The sequence below is a fragment of the Elephas maximus genome, chromosome 13, assembly GCF_024166365.1.
Source record: "Elephas maximus indicus isolate mEleMax1 chromosome 13, mEleMax1 primary haplotype, whole genome shotgun sequence".
Lineage (NCBI taxonomy): Eukaryota > Metazoa > Chordata > Mammalia > Proboscidea > Elephantidae > Elephas > Elephas maximus.
This window is the reverse complement of record NC_064831.1, coordinates 20,828,560-20,846,292: the sequence shown is the minus strand read 5'-3', so window position 1 is coordinate 20,846,292 and position 17,733 is coordinate 20,828,560. Positions and strand designations below refer to the sequence as shown.

Below are 17,733 nucleotides of genomic sequence, written 5' to 3'. Positions count from 1 at the left end.
CATAATAAAATCTATTAAGAAAACATTCTGCATCCTACTTTAAAGAGTGGCATCTGGGGTCTTAAACAATAGCAAGCGGCCATCTAAGATGCATCAATTGGTCTCAACCCACTTGGATCAAAGGAGAATGAACAACACCAAGGACACAAGGCGATTAGGAGCCCAGGAGACAGAAAGGGCCGCATGAACCAGAGACTACATCCTCCTGAGACCAGAAGAAGTAGATGGTGCCCAGCTACAACCGATGACTGCCCTGACAGGGAACACAACAGAGAACCCCTGAAGGAGCAGGAGAGCAGTGGGATGCAGACCCCAAATTCTCATAAAAAGACCAGACTTAATGGTCTGACTGAGACTGGAAGGACTCTGGTGGTCATGGCCCCCAGACCTTCTGTTGGCCCAGGACAGGAACCATTCCCGAAGCCAACTCTTCAGACATGGATTGGACTGGACAATGGGTTGGAGAGGGATGCTGGTGAGGGGTGAGCTTCTTGGATCAGGTGGACATTTGAGACTACGTTGGCATCTCCTGCCTGGAGGGGAGATGAGAGGGTGGAGGGGGTTATAAGCACGCGAAATGGACACAAAAAGAGAGAGTGGAGGGAGAGAGGGGGCTGTCTCATTAGAGGGAAAGTAATTGGGAGTGTGTAGCAAGGTGTATATGGGTTTTTGTGTGAGAGACTGACTTGATTTGTAATCTTTCACTTAAAGCACAATAAAAATTATTAAAAAAAAAATTATGAACTTATAGCCAATCTTATTTCTTCTTTATTCCTGCCCACTAACCTTCCCCCTGCCAAGCTATCATATCTGTTTAGTATGAATCTCTAAAATATAAAAGCTCTTTTTCTTAACAGTCACAATGTAATTATTTCTCCTAAAAATATAATTTCACCACATATTCATTGTCCAAAATTCTGTCTTACAGATGTTATATGCATTTGTTTGAAATGATCCAATTTCATTGATATGTGTTTTACATTTTTTGTAATTCATGTGTTCTTGCTCCTTTCTTTTCTTCTCTCTTTTTTTTTCCTGTTTATGTTTTGATGAAACTGGGCCATTTTTCCTGTAAAATTTCCCACAGTAAGTTTCTCTGATAACATCTTCGTGATGTTGTTTAATACGTTCCACTCTCCTTATTTCCCATATGTAGTTAGTTAGATTTAGAGGTTTGGTCAAAGTCAGATTGGGCTTTTGGAGCAAGCGTACGTGCCACGAGGTGCTGTATTCTTCCCTCAGGAGACACGCACTACCTAGTTGTCTCTTGTGTGTGTGTGGTTTTGGCAGCCATTAATCATCAGTGTCTAGATTCATCCATTTATTAGGATTTGCAAAGTAGCAATGTCTTAATTTTGTTGTCCCATCTTTATTTATTTGCTAGATTTGTTTTTTAAAGACTCACTTCATTTCTATTTGGTTATACAGTGGCACAGTTTGTATTGGAAAGGCAGAATTAATGCTTGACTTTTTATTTACCTGTTTTCAAAATAATGAACTGGTTCATTAGAATTCTCCCTGGTGACCAATACATTGTAGGCTTTTTTAGAGACATTGTGAACTCATGAGTGTATATGTGAGAGTATATGTATACTTACATGGGCATATGTGATTATATTCATTTATTGCCATTTTTAACATTTTTCGAGGTGTCCCATCTTTGACCAGTGGGAGCCTCTTCAAGTTTGGCTCCTAGATCCTTCTCACAAGGCTGTTGTAGTCTTTGATAGCTTCTTTCCTATCGCATATGGCAAGATGTCCCAGGCTCATCTTTTCCATTTCCTTCTCCAGATCTAAAATTGCTCATTTCTCTAAGAATCCCCAGTTCATTTTAGTGGAAAAGGTATTTGAAGAATATAATCTGAGTAATGGGGGAACTTACAGCTACTGAGTTAGTCCATATGCCTATGCCATATGAAAAAAATAAATAAACATACATAGTCAAAACCAAACCCATTACCATCAAGTCAATTCCATCTCATAGTGAACCTGTAGGGCAGAGAAGAACTGTGCCATAGGGTTTCCAAGGCTGTAATTTTTACAGAGGTAGACTGCCTCATTGTTCTCCCATGGAGTGGCGGGTAGGTTTGAACCACTGACCTTTCGGTTAGCAGCCAAGCCCTTAACCACTGTGCCACCAGGGTTCCTCAGACATACCTAGACACATATATGTCCAATCAAATTCAGGGTTTGTTTTTTCAGCTCTTTCATTTTCCCACTCCAAGAATCCTGGTACTCAACCAAACTGGGTATAATTAAACGGGAACATCATATTATTCCTCATTTGCTTTATTCCCCAATATACCTACAACAGAACCAACATTTCTACCAAGATTTTGTAGTTCTATTTGTTGTCAGGGCATACCCCACTAGAGATTTATACTCAAATTATTGTTCTTTAAAATCACTTGGAAAATTTCTGGGAGCATCTTAATCAAGGTCCTCTAGAGAAACAGAACCAGTGAGATATACTGGCTCTCACTGTGCATATATGCATATGGAGAGAGAGATTGAGTTCAAGGAAATGGCTCATGCAATTGTGAGGGCTGGCAAGTCCGAAACCCCTAAGTCAGGCAGCAGGCTGAAGACCTCTGCTGGCTCATGGGACTTCTGCAGGTTTATGTCCCGAGATCCATAAGTTGGGAGGCAAGAAGAGTGCAGGGTCAAGAGCAAGAGTCAGCTCTCTGAGAACATCGTTTATATACTGGAGGCAGACCACACTTCCGAGGAAACTCTCCTTTCAACTGATTGGTTGATTACATCATGGAACGTGATTACATTACATTATGTTACGTTACGTTACTTTACACTATGGAACAGCAAAAGGAACCCTGGTGGCGTAGTTGTTAAGCACTTGGGTGCTAAACAAAAAGTTGACTATTCAAACCCACCCAGCATCTCCACGGGAGAAAAGACCTGGCAATCTGCTCCTGTAAGGATTACAGCCTAAGAAACCCTATGGGGCAGTTTTACTCCTTTGTATAGGGTTGCTATGAGTCAGAATCGACTCAATAGCACACAACAACAACATGGAACAGCAACCAGTCCAGTGTCTGGCCAGACCACTGAGAATCATAGCCTAGCTAAGATGACATATAAAATTAGCTACTACGGTGGGCTAAACTATCAACCGGATACACATTTAGAATTTTTTTTTTTCATTTTATACTTACATTGTTATATGGGCATTTATTTTATAATTAAGTAAAATATTAAGTAAGTTAAATTGAGTGTGGAATCAATGCTGCTTTCCCCCCCCTTTTTTTTTTTTCCTCCTTCTTGTTGTCTTTACTGTGTGTGTGTCTAACCAGGAAAGGAATGGGTGGTGGCATGGTAGGTGTGGAGCAGGAGGCGGTGCCTGAGTCATGTCTTACTGAACAGCTGCAGAGAGTGACTTAGATTCTGGGAGAGTCTGTCTTCAAGGCCTTACTTACCCCTGCTCAGTGAAGAAAACATTTGTTCTTCCACCCACCAAGTAATTCATCTTTGAATTTTAATTAATTAGCCCTTAGGCTGCTAGACGGAAAACAAGCTGCAGCGTTCTGTATAAACTGTGCCATCTTTATACACTGCTGTAGGGGCTAGATATTAAAAGCTTTATTCTCAAATATGTGGTTACTGAGCTACAAGGTAATTACGTTTGAACACGTAAACTTCCATCTCTAAAATAACAAAATCTTGGAATCTAAATCTAGACGTTCTAAAAACTAACTCCTACTCTTCTTCCAAGCTCAGGTGACCTTACAGAGCCCTTCTAGATTCCTGCTCTAAGTTTAGACTGCAAACTATATGTTCCCATTGAATGCTCTGTAACATCCCCTACCATAACAAGCATCACACTTAGTTGTTAAACTTTGTTAAATATCTGAGCCCAACACCTAGCATAGTACCAGGCACTATTAGGTAATCAATATAGGTTGACTCAATATTTCTATCACTGTATTGTACGTAATATACTCTAGTGTAATTATCTGTTTATGTGTCTCTTTTCCCCTCCACATGATAAGCTCTTTGAGATCAGGAACTGTGTCTTATTTCCTTGGTAATATATTTATCCATTGTTTGGATGAAGTAGAGAATGAAAGTGATACTGTTGAAAATTGAATTAAAATTATAGAGGATAAGCATGAGATGCTCTTTAGGATTATATTAGAAGCAAAAGGCAACATGTAAAAATAAAGCGACGAACCATAATAAGATATCATCTCATCCATATTAGAATGGCAATGATTAAAACAAAACAAAACAAACAAAAACAGAAAACATTAGGGTTGTCAGGGCTGTGCAGAAATGGGAACCCTCATCCATCCATTGCTAGTGGGAACTTAAGTTGGTATAGCTACGGTGGAAAACAATTTGGCAGAACTACCATGTAAACCAGCAATTCCATTCTTAGGTACATACCCAAAAGACCTGAAAGCAATGATGTGAACAGACATATGCACAATAATGTTCTTTGCAGCACTAGTCACAATGGCCCAAATGTGGAAACAACAAAAATGTCCATCAATTGATGAATGGATAAACAAAATGTGGTATATACATAAAAAAAAAAATTACAATGGAATATTACCTAGCTATAAAGAAAAATGAAGTCCTGATGCATGCCACAACATGGATGAACTTGGAGGAAATTATGCTGAGTGAAATGAGTCAGTCACAAAAGGACAAATACTGTATGATATCACTTACAGGAAATAAGCAAATATATGGAAACCATAAGTAATTAGTGGTTACCAGGGATGGGAGGGAGGGGGGAAAGAGGGAGCTTTTGCTTAGAGTGCATTGAATGTATGTTAATGGTGGTGAGAAGAGCGAGAATGGTTGCACAGCTTGAAGAGTGTAATCAATGTCACTGAATTGTACCTGTAAAAACTGATGAATTGCGGTATGTTTTGGTGTGTGTTTATCATTATGGTAGATAAATGAAGTGATGAGTAATATACTTACCTAACCTTACCTTTTCAGACTCCTCCACAGAGGACCTCCATGGTTCCCCTCCTCATTCCCATCCTGGGCTATATGTATAGCCTGGGGGGGCTATATTGCTGCTCTTACCATAATGTTCTAGAATTTTCCATGTGCCTCTTCCCCACTACTTATGAACTATTTGATGGAAAGGACAGTCCTCTAAAACTATTTATTGGTTGACTGATTGATTGACTGAATTGAATGATCAGTTAAAGACTATAAATAAAAGTAGTCAGGTAAAGGTGTTTTCTCTTCTTTGAATATCGAGGGGCCTACGATTACAGCCTAGGAAACCCTATGGGGCAGTTCTACTCTGTCATATGGGATCACTATGAGTTGGAATTGACTCGACAGCACAGAACTACATTTAATAATTTTGAATAAAATTAGAAGTGCGGGACATGCAAACGCTGAACTAAAACTTTCCTTCTATTAATTTCAAAACATCCCTGCTATAGGGACACTTAAGTTTTTTTGTTTGTTTGTTTGTTTGTTTTCATAATCTTCAAATATCATTGAGACCAGCACAGCTCTTTCTCATCTCCATGCTTAAGGAATGATGGAAGCACATTGGTCAAGAGCCTAATGATGTCACCAATGAGAAACGATGTGCTGCAGACCCCTGGTAAATTCACTACTACTAAAAGCTGAAGACTTCTCAAACATTCTTTGTAATGGTTTAGAAACATACCAGGAAGATGGAAGGAAAGGTGAAAGGAAATGATTTTTTTTAAGCAGAGAGCAAAGTGTCTCGAACAGTCTGCTGCCCATAGACAAGGCTTTATGCAGCCCCAGGAGAGAGGTATTCTCACTACCTGTTTTGCCCTTGAAGCTCAGGTTCAAAGGACATCTGCATTTCACAAGATGGGGGAATTAAGCCCAAGCCTGTCCAACTCCAAAGCCTTGGTCATAGAATCTTGCAATTAGGGAAACCTAAAATTATGAACCAAGAAAAAAAAAAAAAACCCATTGCTATACAGTCAATTCTGGATGAATATAAGCATGTTTGATACTAGTCTGATCAAGTACCAAGGCATTTTTGTAGATTTACAAAATTGGGTGGATAATAGTGAAATGAAAATAATCCAAATATTTATAATATACGTTGTCCTTTTTTTTTTCCTATACTCTTTTCAATACATGAACTATTTGCCTGGGCCTAGAAATTTAGCTGAAATCTCTGAGTGGCACAAACGCTTACGAGCTTGACTACTAGCCGAAAGGTTGGCAGTTTGAACCCACCCAGAGGCACCTCAGAGGACAGGCCTTTCAATCATTGAAAACCGTATGGAGCAGTTCTGATTCAATGGCAACCAACAACAAAGAAATTTAGCTCATTCATTTACTTTTATTTATATTTTATTTTTTATCGTGCTTAGGTGAAAGTTTACAGAGCAAAATAGTTTCCCGTTCAATTGTTTGTACGTAATATGTTCCATGACATTGGTTGCCTTCACCTCAATGTGTCAGCACTCACCCCATATCCACCCTGCATTTCCCATTGCCTTTTGTCTGGATTTTCTACCCCTTCCTTTCTTCTTATCTTTGCTTTTGGGCAAATGTTGTCCTTTTGATCTTGTATAATTTTTCTAAGGAACATTTCTCTCTTGGGTGTTATTGTCCATTTATGGGTCTGTCTATTGTTATAGGGTCACTATGAGTTGGAATCAACTCAATGGCAAAGGTTTTGGTTTTATTGTTTGGCTTAAAATTGATCTTCGAGAATGGCTTCAGTTCCAGATCGGAAGGGTGTCTGTCTTAGAGCCATAGTCTCAGGAGCTCCTACAGTCTCTGTCACACCAGTAAGTCTGGTATTTTATGTGAATTTGTTTTTTTTTTTGTGTGTGCTACATTTTTTTCCTGCTCTGTCCAGGATCCTCTGCTGTGATCCCAGTTAGAGTGGTTCGTAGTGGTAGCCAGGCACCATCTAGTTAATCTGGTCTTGGGGTTATGTAGGTTGTGGTTCATATGGTCCATTAGTTCTTTGGACTAACTGCTCCCTTGAGTCTTTGGTTTTCTTCGCTCTCCTTTGCTTCAAATGGGAAGAGACCAATAGTTGTGTCTTAGATGGCCACTCACAAGCTTTTAAGACCCAGATGCTATTCACCAAAGCAGGAGGCAGAACATTGTTTTTATGAACTATGTCGTGCCAATTGATGTAGATGTTCCCCAAGCCTGTGGACCTTTGCCTTTGAGCCTAGGAACCTCGTCCTGCAAGGTGTTTGGTTATGTCTAAGAAGTTTCTGTGATTGTGCCCCTTGTGTGCTCTACTGTCTATATTAATATACATCCAGCACCTACAATTATGTATGTAGAAATATCCACCACCAAACCTATATCTGCAAGTGGGTGTGCTCCCTTACACCCTCCTATCTACCTATGTACCCATTTGAAGATTTTTGTTCATTAATACTATTGTTGCAGGATTATCTATGCTGTAGTAATTACTGTAATTGCCCTTTATTCTTGTGTTCTTCTCAGTGCCTTCCTTTGCCTTGGTCATGTTGTGCTGACTTCCCCCATATTGTGTATTGTCTTTTTTTCACCAATACTAACATATGTCTTCCCCCTAGTTAGTAATTTTCCCTCCCTCCCCTTCCCATCTTTAGTAAGCATCAAATAATTATTTTTTCCTCTGTGTAAACTTTTTCTTGACTTTTTATAATTGTGGTGTCATACAATATTTGTCCTTTCATGATTGACATTTCACTCAGCATAATGTTCTCCATATTCATCCATGTAATGTGATGTTTCATGGATTATGTCGATATTCTTTATCATTTTTAGTATTCTACTTTGTGTATGTACCACAGTTTGTTTATCCACTCGTCTGTTGATAGGCATCTGGGTTGTTTCCGTCTTTTTGCTATTGTGAACAATGCTGCAATGAACATGGGTGTGCATATGTCTATTTGTGTCACCATTCTTATTTCTCTAGGGTATTTTTTTTTTTATATACCTGGAAGTGGGATTGCTAGATTGTATGGTATTTCTATTTCTAGATTTCTAGGAGGCACCTATTGTTTTCCATAGTGGTGGTACCATTTTACATTCCTACCATCAGTATGTAAGAGTTCCAATTTCCCCACAGCCTCACCCACATTTGTTATTTTCTGTTTTTCTGATTAGTGCCATTGATGTCAGGGTGAGATGGTATCTCACTGTAGTCATCTGTTTACTTTCAGTTTTCAGTTTATGCTTTGATTTTATTGCTATGAGTTGTCTTGGTAGGTCCAGCAGCTGGTCTTTCTGTCACCCTGGTCTCCTACACTGAACTATGCCCTGAGATTTACAGTTCTGATATCTGATGTGCTGAAAAATTAAAAATGATAAGCCAGTGAATTGATAGGGCCCCTTTCTTACACAGGAGCCCTGGTGGCACAGTGGTTAAGTGCTCAGCTGCTAATTAAAATGTCAGTGGTTTGAATCCACCAGCTGCTCCATGGTAGAAAGATGTGGCAGTCTGTTTCCATAAAGATTACAGTCTTGGAAACCCTATTGGCCAGTTATACTGTGTCCTATAGGGTCACTAGAAACCCTGGTGGTGTAGTGCTCTAGAGCTACAGCTGCTAACCAAAAGATTAGCAGTTCAAATCCACCAGGTGCTCCTTGAAAACTGTATGGGGCAGTTCTACTCTTCCCTATAGGGTCGCTATGACTCGGAATTGACTTGATGGCAACAGGTTTTTTTTAAATAGGGTAACTATGAGTCAGAATCAACTCAATGATAACTTTTTTTATTTCTGCCAATACTTCAGGCTTCAGGAGGTGGGGCTGATATGGCAGAGTAGTCAGACACTTCCAGTAATCCCTCTTACAACAAAGACCTGAAAAAACAAGTGAAACGATTACATATAAGACAAGCTAGGAGCCCAGAACAGCAAAGGCAAAGTTAGGAAGTTGGACTGAGCAGCAGAGGGAGGCAGATAAGGTTCAGAAGTGGCGAGGAGTTGCAGGACCTGACTTGGCAGGAGCAAGCACCAGTCAGACACATTCCCCTGGAGTGACCATGGCAGGACTGGCGGTAGTGTTCGGGACGTGGTCTCCCAAGGAGAGACAGCGAGCTGCACAGTCTACTCATGCCTCCGGAACCAGAGAATAACAGTGCTCTCAGCAAAAGCTAAGTAGTCACATTTATTTTACTGAGCCCCCAGCCCCCAAGCCAGCTTCAGTGGCTGACAGTTTCCCTGGGCCTGAGCCATTCTCCTGGACTTGGAGAAGGAATAAATTCACAATTGAGGGAAAAGATATTCTGCCAGCTCCACTAAGCTGGGGAGCTCAAGACAGATGTGGCTCCTGTCTAGGCACAAACTGTCCATGGATTTTGAATACCTTCCACCCCTGCAGGGACCTGTGTGGACCCATTTCAGGAGATTAGGCCCTGGTTTGCTGACTGCTTGAGATCTGACTTCCACTGTTTCAGCTGTGCAGTAAAAAGGTGTGTTTTTGATGTTCAACACCACTTTGCCTATTAAACTGGGTCCTCACCTACCCACATCAGGGGCCTGAGGACTGATGGCTCCACCCACATCACCTTGCCACCTGTGACGGGGTCCAAGGATAAGTGGTGCCTCCCAGTCCTTACAGCCAAAAGCACTGGGTGCCCATGGTCCATCTGCAAAACCCACCCACCTGTGCTTTCTAGGGAACAGGGATGTGCTTCCCTCACAGACACTCGGGGGATGGTTCTCAGCCCCCTGCCTTGTTCAGAGTGTGACCCCTGCTGCAATTGGTGAGCCTACACCAATCACTGCTGCCTGTCTAAGGCTGTAGGGCAGAGCCTGTACCACACACTTGATGACCAACTACTGGATACCTGAGCTGAAGCTATACAAGAAAAGTGAATGGACTCCTAGGGTCATATACCTGGTAACAGCTCTAGCCATCTGGTGACAGGACATTAGAGCTTCAAAGGGGCAAATAATCAAGCTAGCTCACTCAAGCAGCCTATTTGGGCATATCAAAACAATACAAAGCAAATAGCTAAGATACAGTAAGCAAACATAAAATAAATTAATACAATAACTTATAGATGGCTCAGAGACAACAGTCAGTATTAAATCACATAAAGAAGCAAACCATGATCGCTTCAACAAGCTCTCAAAACAAAGAATCAAGGAATCTTCCAGATGAAGATATATTCCTGGAGTTACCAGATGTAGAATACAAGAGATTAATGTACAGAACTCTTCAAAGCATCAGGCATGAGATCAGACAAAACGTAGAACAAGCCAAGGAACACACTGATAAAGAAGTTGAAGAAATTAAAAAGGTTATTCAGGAACATAATGAAAAATTTAATAGGCTGCAAGATCCATACAGAAACAGCAAGCAGAAATTTGGAAGATTAACAATCAAATTACAGAATTAGACAACTCAATAGAAAGTCAGAGGAGCAGAACTGGGGAAATGGAAGGCAGAATTAGTGAGATTGAAGATAAAATATTTGGCACCAATATATTCAAAGAAAAATCAGACAAAAGAATTTTAAAACATGAAGAAACCTTAAGAATCACGTGGAACTCATCAAGAGAAATAACCTAAGAGTGATTGGAGTACCAGAACAGGGAGGGATAACAGAAAATACGGAGAGAATTGTTGAAGATTTCTTGGCAGAAAACTTCCCTGATATCATGAAAAATGTGACAGTATCTATCCAAGATGCTCATCAAACCCAACATAAGGTAGATCTCAAAAGGAAGTCACCAAGACATATTATAATCAAGCTTGACAAAACCAAAGATAGTGAATTTTAAGAGCAGCTAGGGATAAACAAAAAGTCACCTACAAAGGAGAGTCAATAAGAATAAGCTCAGACTACTCAGCAGAAACCATGCAGCCAAGAAGGCAATGAGGTGACTTATATAAAGCACTGAAGGAAAAAAATTGCCGTCCAGGAATCATATATCCAGCAAAACTGTCTCTCAAATATGAAGGTGAAATTAGGACATTTCCATACAAACAAAAGTTTAGGGAATGTGTAAAAACCAAACCAAAGCACTTCAGACTTCATGTATTTCACAACTTGCGTGGAGGGAAGTTAGCAGTGAAGGGCCACATTCTGAAGTGAACTGGATTTTTTCCTACCTGGGCATCTAGGGAGAGATCAAGGGATAGACATAGTACAATTTCTTCTTAAGAATAACAGTAATGTCTCTTTAGCTAATTTTTTTTCCTCAAAAAAGTTGCATCTTGTCCTTTTGGTATAAGTGCTCCATCCTGAGACAAGGAACAGCCATTCCTTCAACAATAAATGCCACACATCCTACATTTCTCCCTATGGCACCTATTATGATTGCAGTGAAATTATCAAACATTTATTAGGCTCCTTCTTTCCTGTCTCTCCTGATGGAATGTAAGGAAGGCAGGAACTATGGCTGTCTCTTTCACTCCTGAATCCCCAGGTGTAGTATGGTGCCTGGCACATTGTTGGCACTTGAACATTGATTGACTAGATAAATCGGCACTGTATGCATGGCACTGTAACGGTGACAGCCATGGGCTTCTGTAGTGACCTGGCTTCCAGTTGCTGCTTCCCAGGAAACCTCCTCCCTTACTACCTGGCTGAAGAGGAGGCTAGAGTGGAGGAAGGCAGCTCAAGGGAAGAAACTGGGAAGACAGTTTTTAAGTTAAAGGGCCTAAATGAACAAAGTAGAAATACAGCTGCTGATCTCAAACATTGGACAACTTTGCTACTTAATGCTTATGGAAATCCCTCTAATGTGCCAGACAGTGACAGGCTTAAAAATAGAAACCTGTCAAGATTTATGGATGCTTTGAGGAAGACAACTGCAAGAAAAAACAAGCATTTATGTACCAATATATTTTTAAATACCGGCTGTCATTAAGTCTGGTGGTTTAACAACTGGTTTTGGCAGCATTTCATTACAGAATAAAACAGGCAATTTTCTATATGCCACCCAACTAATGCCTAATACGGGCAGACCTTACACCTTTCTGAATAAACAAAGCCCTGTTTATTCAGGTCAGGGAATATTTCTTTAGCACTGAAAGTCCTGGTTTTAGCTTGAAAATTTTCACCTTAGAAACCCTGACTACTAGAATTCTAGTTGGCTATTCTATTTCTCCCATTTTAAAACAATTATTTTTTATTACCAAAATAAAATGATTGTACATGTACATAATATAGTGCCAATTATTTTTTATGTTCAGAAAATAATTTAGGTACAGACACATAATACATATACCAAAACCACCAACCCATTGCTGTCGAGTCGATTCTGACTCATAGTGACACTGTAAGACTGCGTAGAACTGCCCCACAGAGTTTCCAAGGAGTGCCTGGCGGATTTGAACTGCCGATCTTTTGGTTAGCAGCTGTAGCTCTTAACCAATATGCCCCCAGGGTTTTCCATAATACATATAAATAGTACTAAATATTTATATTGACATCTACTGGCCCCATCCCGGCTGGAGCAAAGGAGAATGAAGAAAGCCAAAGAAACAAGGAAAGATTAGTCCAAAGGACTAATGGGCCACAGCTACCACAACCTCCACCACCCAAGTCCAGCACAAATAGATGGTACCTGGTTATCATTGACTATTCTGGTAGGGATCGGAATAGAGGGTCCCAGACAGAGCAGGAGAAAAATGTAGACCAAAATTCGAATTCACATGCACACACACACACACACACACACACACACACAAGACCAGACTTGCTGGTCTGACAGAGACTGGAGAAACCCCACGAGTATGGTCCCCACACACCCTTTTAACTGAATACTGAAGTCATTCCTGAGCTTCACCCTTCGGACAAAGATTAGACAGGTCTATAGGGCAAACAATAACACACGTGCAGAACATGCTTCATAGTTCAATCATGTGTACGAGACTAAATGGGCACACCAGCCTAAAAGCTAAGATGTGAAGAAAGGAAAAAGGGACAGGAAAATTGAACGCATAGAAACAGGGAATCTGGGGTGGAGAAGGGAAGAGTATTGACACATTGTGGGGTCGGCAACCAATGTCACAAAACAATTTATGTATTAATTGTTTAATGAGAAACTAATATGCTCTGTGAACTTTCACCTAAAGTAATTTTTTTTAATTACACTATAAAAAATATTTATAATGAAAAAACAGCCCCCTCTTCCCATCTGTCCCACCTTTCAAGTTTTCTTATCCAAAAGCAGCCACTTTTAGCTCACTTGGTTTTTCTGGTATTTAACCCAGTACTTGTACACTATGAGCACTCCCTCTGGAGTGCCTGCTTATTCTGCTCCTATCTGAACTGACTCCTCTCTGGGCTTCTGCAGGGCCAAATTTCTGGCACTTTTCCTTAATACTTCCTTGGGAATTCTCTATGCCTGTCACCTTTGTTGATTCTCTTGTTTCCTGTGTCCTATCCCTTTCCCTTTTTTGCTTTACACATTGCTAGATGAAATTCTCTAGTTACTCCCTGGGAAAGAATGCTTAGATGTGCATTTTTTTTTTTTAGAACACTGTTGTTGTTAGGTGCCGTTGAGTTGGTTCCCACTCATAGTGACCCTATGCACAACAGAACAAAACACTTCTGGTCCTGCATCATCCTCACAATCATTGGCATGCTTGAGTCCATTGTTGCAGCCACTGTGTCAGTCCACCTCATTGAGGGTCTTCCTCTTTTTTGCTGACCCTCTATTTTACCAAGCATGATGTCCTTCTCCAGGGACAGATCCCTCCTGATAATATGTCCAAAGTATGTGAGATGAAGTCTCACCATTCTTGCTTCCAAGGAGCATTCTGGTTGTACTTCTCCCAAAACAGATTTGTTTGTTCTTTTGGCAGCCCACGGTATATTCAATATTCTTCACCAACACCACCATTCAAAGGCATCAGTTCTTCTTTTGTCTTCCTTATTCACATACATATGAGATGATTGGAAACACCATGGCTTGGGTCAGGCACACCTTAGCATTCAAGACATCTTTGCTTTTCAAAGCTTTAACGAGGCCTTTTGCAGCAGAGTTGCCTAATGCAACATGTCTTTTGATTTCTTGCCTGCGGCTTCCATGGGCACTGATTGTGGATCCAAATAAAATGAAATGCTTGACAAATTCAATCTTTTCTCCATTTATCATGATGTTGTTCATTGGTACAGTTGCGAGGACTTTTGTTTTCTTTATGTTGAGGTGTAATCCATACTGAAGTTTGTGGTCTTTGATCTTCATCAGTAGGTGCTTCAAGTCCTCTTCACTTTCAGCAAGCAAGGTTGTGGCACCTGCATAATGCAAGTTGTTAGTGAATTGTCTTTCTCCAGTCCTGATGCTGAGTTCTTCTTCATATAACTCAGCTTCTTGGATTATCTGCTCAGCGTTCAGACTGAATAAGTGTGGTGAAAGGATACAACCCTGACACACACCTTTCCTCACTTTAAACCACGCAGTATCCCCTTGTTGTGTTCAAACAACTGCGTCTTGATCTATGTACAGGTTCCTCATGAGCACAATTAAGTGTTCTGGAACTCCCATTCTTTGCAATGTTATCCATAATTTGTTATGATCAGTCCACACTAAAGAGCACAAGGTAGGGCACACCTTGGCATGTCCAAGTCATCATCCTATCCAAGGGCATCTTGCCAGCCCAAGAGTGGGGCAAGAAGTCTTTCAAGCAGTGGAGGTGCTTAGAGCCTCTAGAGGAAGGCAACATTCAGATTATTGGTCTGACTAGTTAAAATAGGATCTGAGTCAGAGTCTACAGGTCCAGGGGGTCATCAACACATTTTTTAAGATTTAAAACTTTTCTAGTTATAATTGTCCTCATTTATTTGACTCTCAGCTGATGCAAGTTGATTTTGTTATTTTTCTTTATATGTTGTTGTTATTAATTGCTGTCAAGTGGGTTCTGATTCATGGCGACCCCATGTATGCAGAGTAGAACTGCTCCATAGGACTTTCAAAGCTGTGACCTCTCGGAAGCAGATCACCAGGCCTGTCTTCCAAGGAAATTTTGGGTGGATTTGAACAGCCAACCTTGGGCTAGTAGTTGAGTGCTTAGTTGTGTGTGCCACCCAGGGATTTCTTTTCTTTATATACATATGCCCAGTTTCCCAATTGAATCCACAGTTCCCTAAGTATGAGGTCTTTTTTCATAAATGTTTTGCATCCACATGATCTGGCATGATAGATAGCTTATTCCCTAGAAATGAATGTAGTTGCAACCAAGAAAAATGTTCAAAGCTTCAATATTTCTCAGCGACTTTCTAATAAGATTTTTTGTTTATTTGCTTGTTTAAATAAAGGCAGCAATTTTTAATATGTATGTCAACAATGTTCGTTGAAGTTTCATAGATTTTCAATAGCCTTTCATGTTTTTCTTTGTTTGGAAATATATGATAGAGCATTTGCAGATAGATGCTTCTGCAAAAAGAAATTAATTCCTGCACTGGGGCAAAGTTATCTGAACAAATGAAGTAGAATATTTTAGTGAGAACATATGCCTTTCAAGCAATAAAGTGTGACTATTTCTCTATGGCTTTAAGATGGGATATAATTTATAAGTTACAAGAACTGCCCAATAAAATTGTTTACTTTCCTGGACATGTGTTGTAGTAACTACTAATCTTTTGACATGGAGTTTACTTTTATCTATTTGAGGTGTTTTATGTTGTTGCTGTATAGTAGAACAAGGCTAAAATCCAATAATTTTATGCATGCAAATAGCTGTATCCTTCAACAATTAAAAATGAGGTGAAGTAGGCTTCAGAAATCCTCACCTTCAAAAATCTAAGAATAATAAAGACAATATGGAATCTGCAGTCTTGTAAGAGCAATGCTGATAGATTCTTTTCCACTTAGGAATCTGAATTACACATTACATCTAGATGACAAGCTTTGTTTATGCTCTTTTCCCAGTAATTTAGTGTACCTTGAACTAGACATGTTAAATTTAGTTTAAGGGCTGACTTAAAATAGAGTGAATCCAAGCCATTATGTGACTTCCGTAGGATTACACTTATTAAGCCTAATTACCCATTATGATGGTTTCTAAGGCAACCGCATGAAATGACTTTATTTTTTACAAAAAAAAATTAATGTTGTTTTTTCCAAAGAGAACTATGTATATAGTTAAAGCTAACCCACTCATCCAGTTGCTATTCTTAACAAATACAGGTGTAGTTCTCTTTTTCTCCACTACATTCTGTTTCTTACTCAACTGTGCTTGCTTTACAACTCCCCCTACCCCTAACAGTGAAAATTTATTAAGTATTTATTAAGGATAAAAATACATACTTTGACCACAAAAACTTACATGAAATAAAAGAAGTAAAGCGGTCCTATGCTTCAAAGTTAAAAATATAATTAACCTGTCACTAATTTAGGAAGGAGACATTTATGAGTTTAAAATATGTTAATATGCACTTACCATGGATTCTGGTATCTGTGTGTTAATTGATCAATAGCAGCATGACTTAGTTCTCCGTACTGTAAGAGAGAAAGGAAATGAATGTGCCATAATTCCAAGGTAAGTAGGCAACAACATGTCTAAGGACTTACATTCCTAGTCAAAAAGGAATTCAGGTTGGGGAATTAGATAGGAAATCCTAAATTCAGCTAAAAGCAAATGAGGGAAGAAGATGATCTTTTGAGTTCTGAACTGACGAAAGAGCACAAGAAATTAAACAAATACGTCTCTACATGCTTTACTTCCCTCGTTTATAAAAGAAGAGGTGCCGTGTAGCAGGAATAGAGTCCATAATTCCTAAGCTCCTTTCTATCTTTATGATTCTGTGTCTATACGAAAAGGCATTTTACACTACTGTTTATCATTTAGTTGCTAATATTTTAGCTCTCTTCCCTTTAGCTTCTCCTCACAGAATTAGAAAATGTGATGGGGCAATAAGACGGGAAAGGAGCTGGGTTACAGACAGCCAGTGGGGGAGTGTAGATCTGAAAACTCCTTTCAAATAATTTGGGGTGCTGATAAAGTACTAAGTGACTTAGAGCCAGTTTCCACACTAAACAATAATTCCCACACCTTCCCATGTGCATTGAAATGATCCATTATTACTGAATGAATGATCGTTGCATCCTCTCTTCATTATCCAGAGAAATACCAAAAATGCGTGGCTTTAACAAACGGACATTTTTTTTCTCACAGTTTAGGAGGCTAGAAGCCCAAATTCAAAGTACCATTTCTAGGGCAAGGCTTTCTCCCTGCGTTGGCTCTGGAAGAATGTCCTTGTTTCTTTGAGCTTTTGCTCCTCTGCCGTCTTCATGTGGCTTGGCATCTCTCTTCCCCATTTCTGCTTGCTAGATTGCATTTAATCTTTTTTAATATCTCAAAAAAGATTGACTGAAGACACAGCCTTCACTAGCCCTGCCTCATTTACAGAACAAAGGCAACCTATTCCCAAACAGGAATATAGCCACAGGCATAGAGGTTAGGATTTACAACACATATTTTGGGGGGGCACAATTCATTCTATAACACACCCCAACTCCTTTTCCCCAGGAACATCCAATGAATGGCCCATCTGTGAATAAGCATGGGGAAGAGGAGTGTCAAATTTATACTGAAAAGGATTTTTGTTTATAATAATTTCTCAACTTTCTAAACACTAGGATTTAGAAACATTGTCATGGATTATCAGAAAGTATTTCACTTCAGTTTTGGAATGCAATTTTTGCTTGCATTGATATGGAATGCTATATTCATTAACATCTCAAAAAGTAGTGAAACCATATTATGATAATTTCAACATCACAGGAATTGCCTAGTATTCTTTTTATTATTTTGCTTTTTTTTTTTTAATTGTGG

The 17,733-nt window shown here is 39.6% G+C and overlaps 1 protein-coding gene across 1 annotated transcript in view; it reads right to left on the bottom strand.

The window, feature by feature from the left end:
- C13H4orf45 (chromosome 13 C4orf45 homolog) overlaps window positions 1-17,733 on the bottom strand; it is a 102,856-nt gene that overhangs the window by 22,325 nt on the left and 62,798 nt on the right. Inside the window, exon 4 of the mRNA XM_049852804.1 lies at window positions 16,339-16,397. Within this exon, the coding sequence (XP_049708761.1) occupies window positions 16,339-16,397 (59 nt within the window). The remainder of the gene's footprint in view (window positions 1-16,338; window positions 16,398-17,733) is intronic.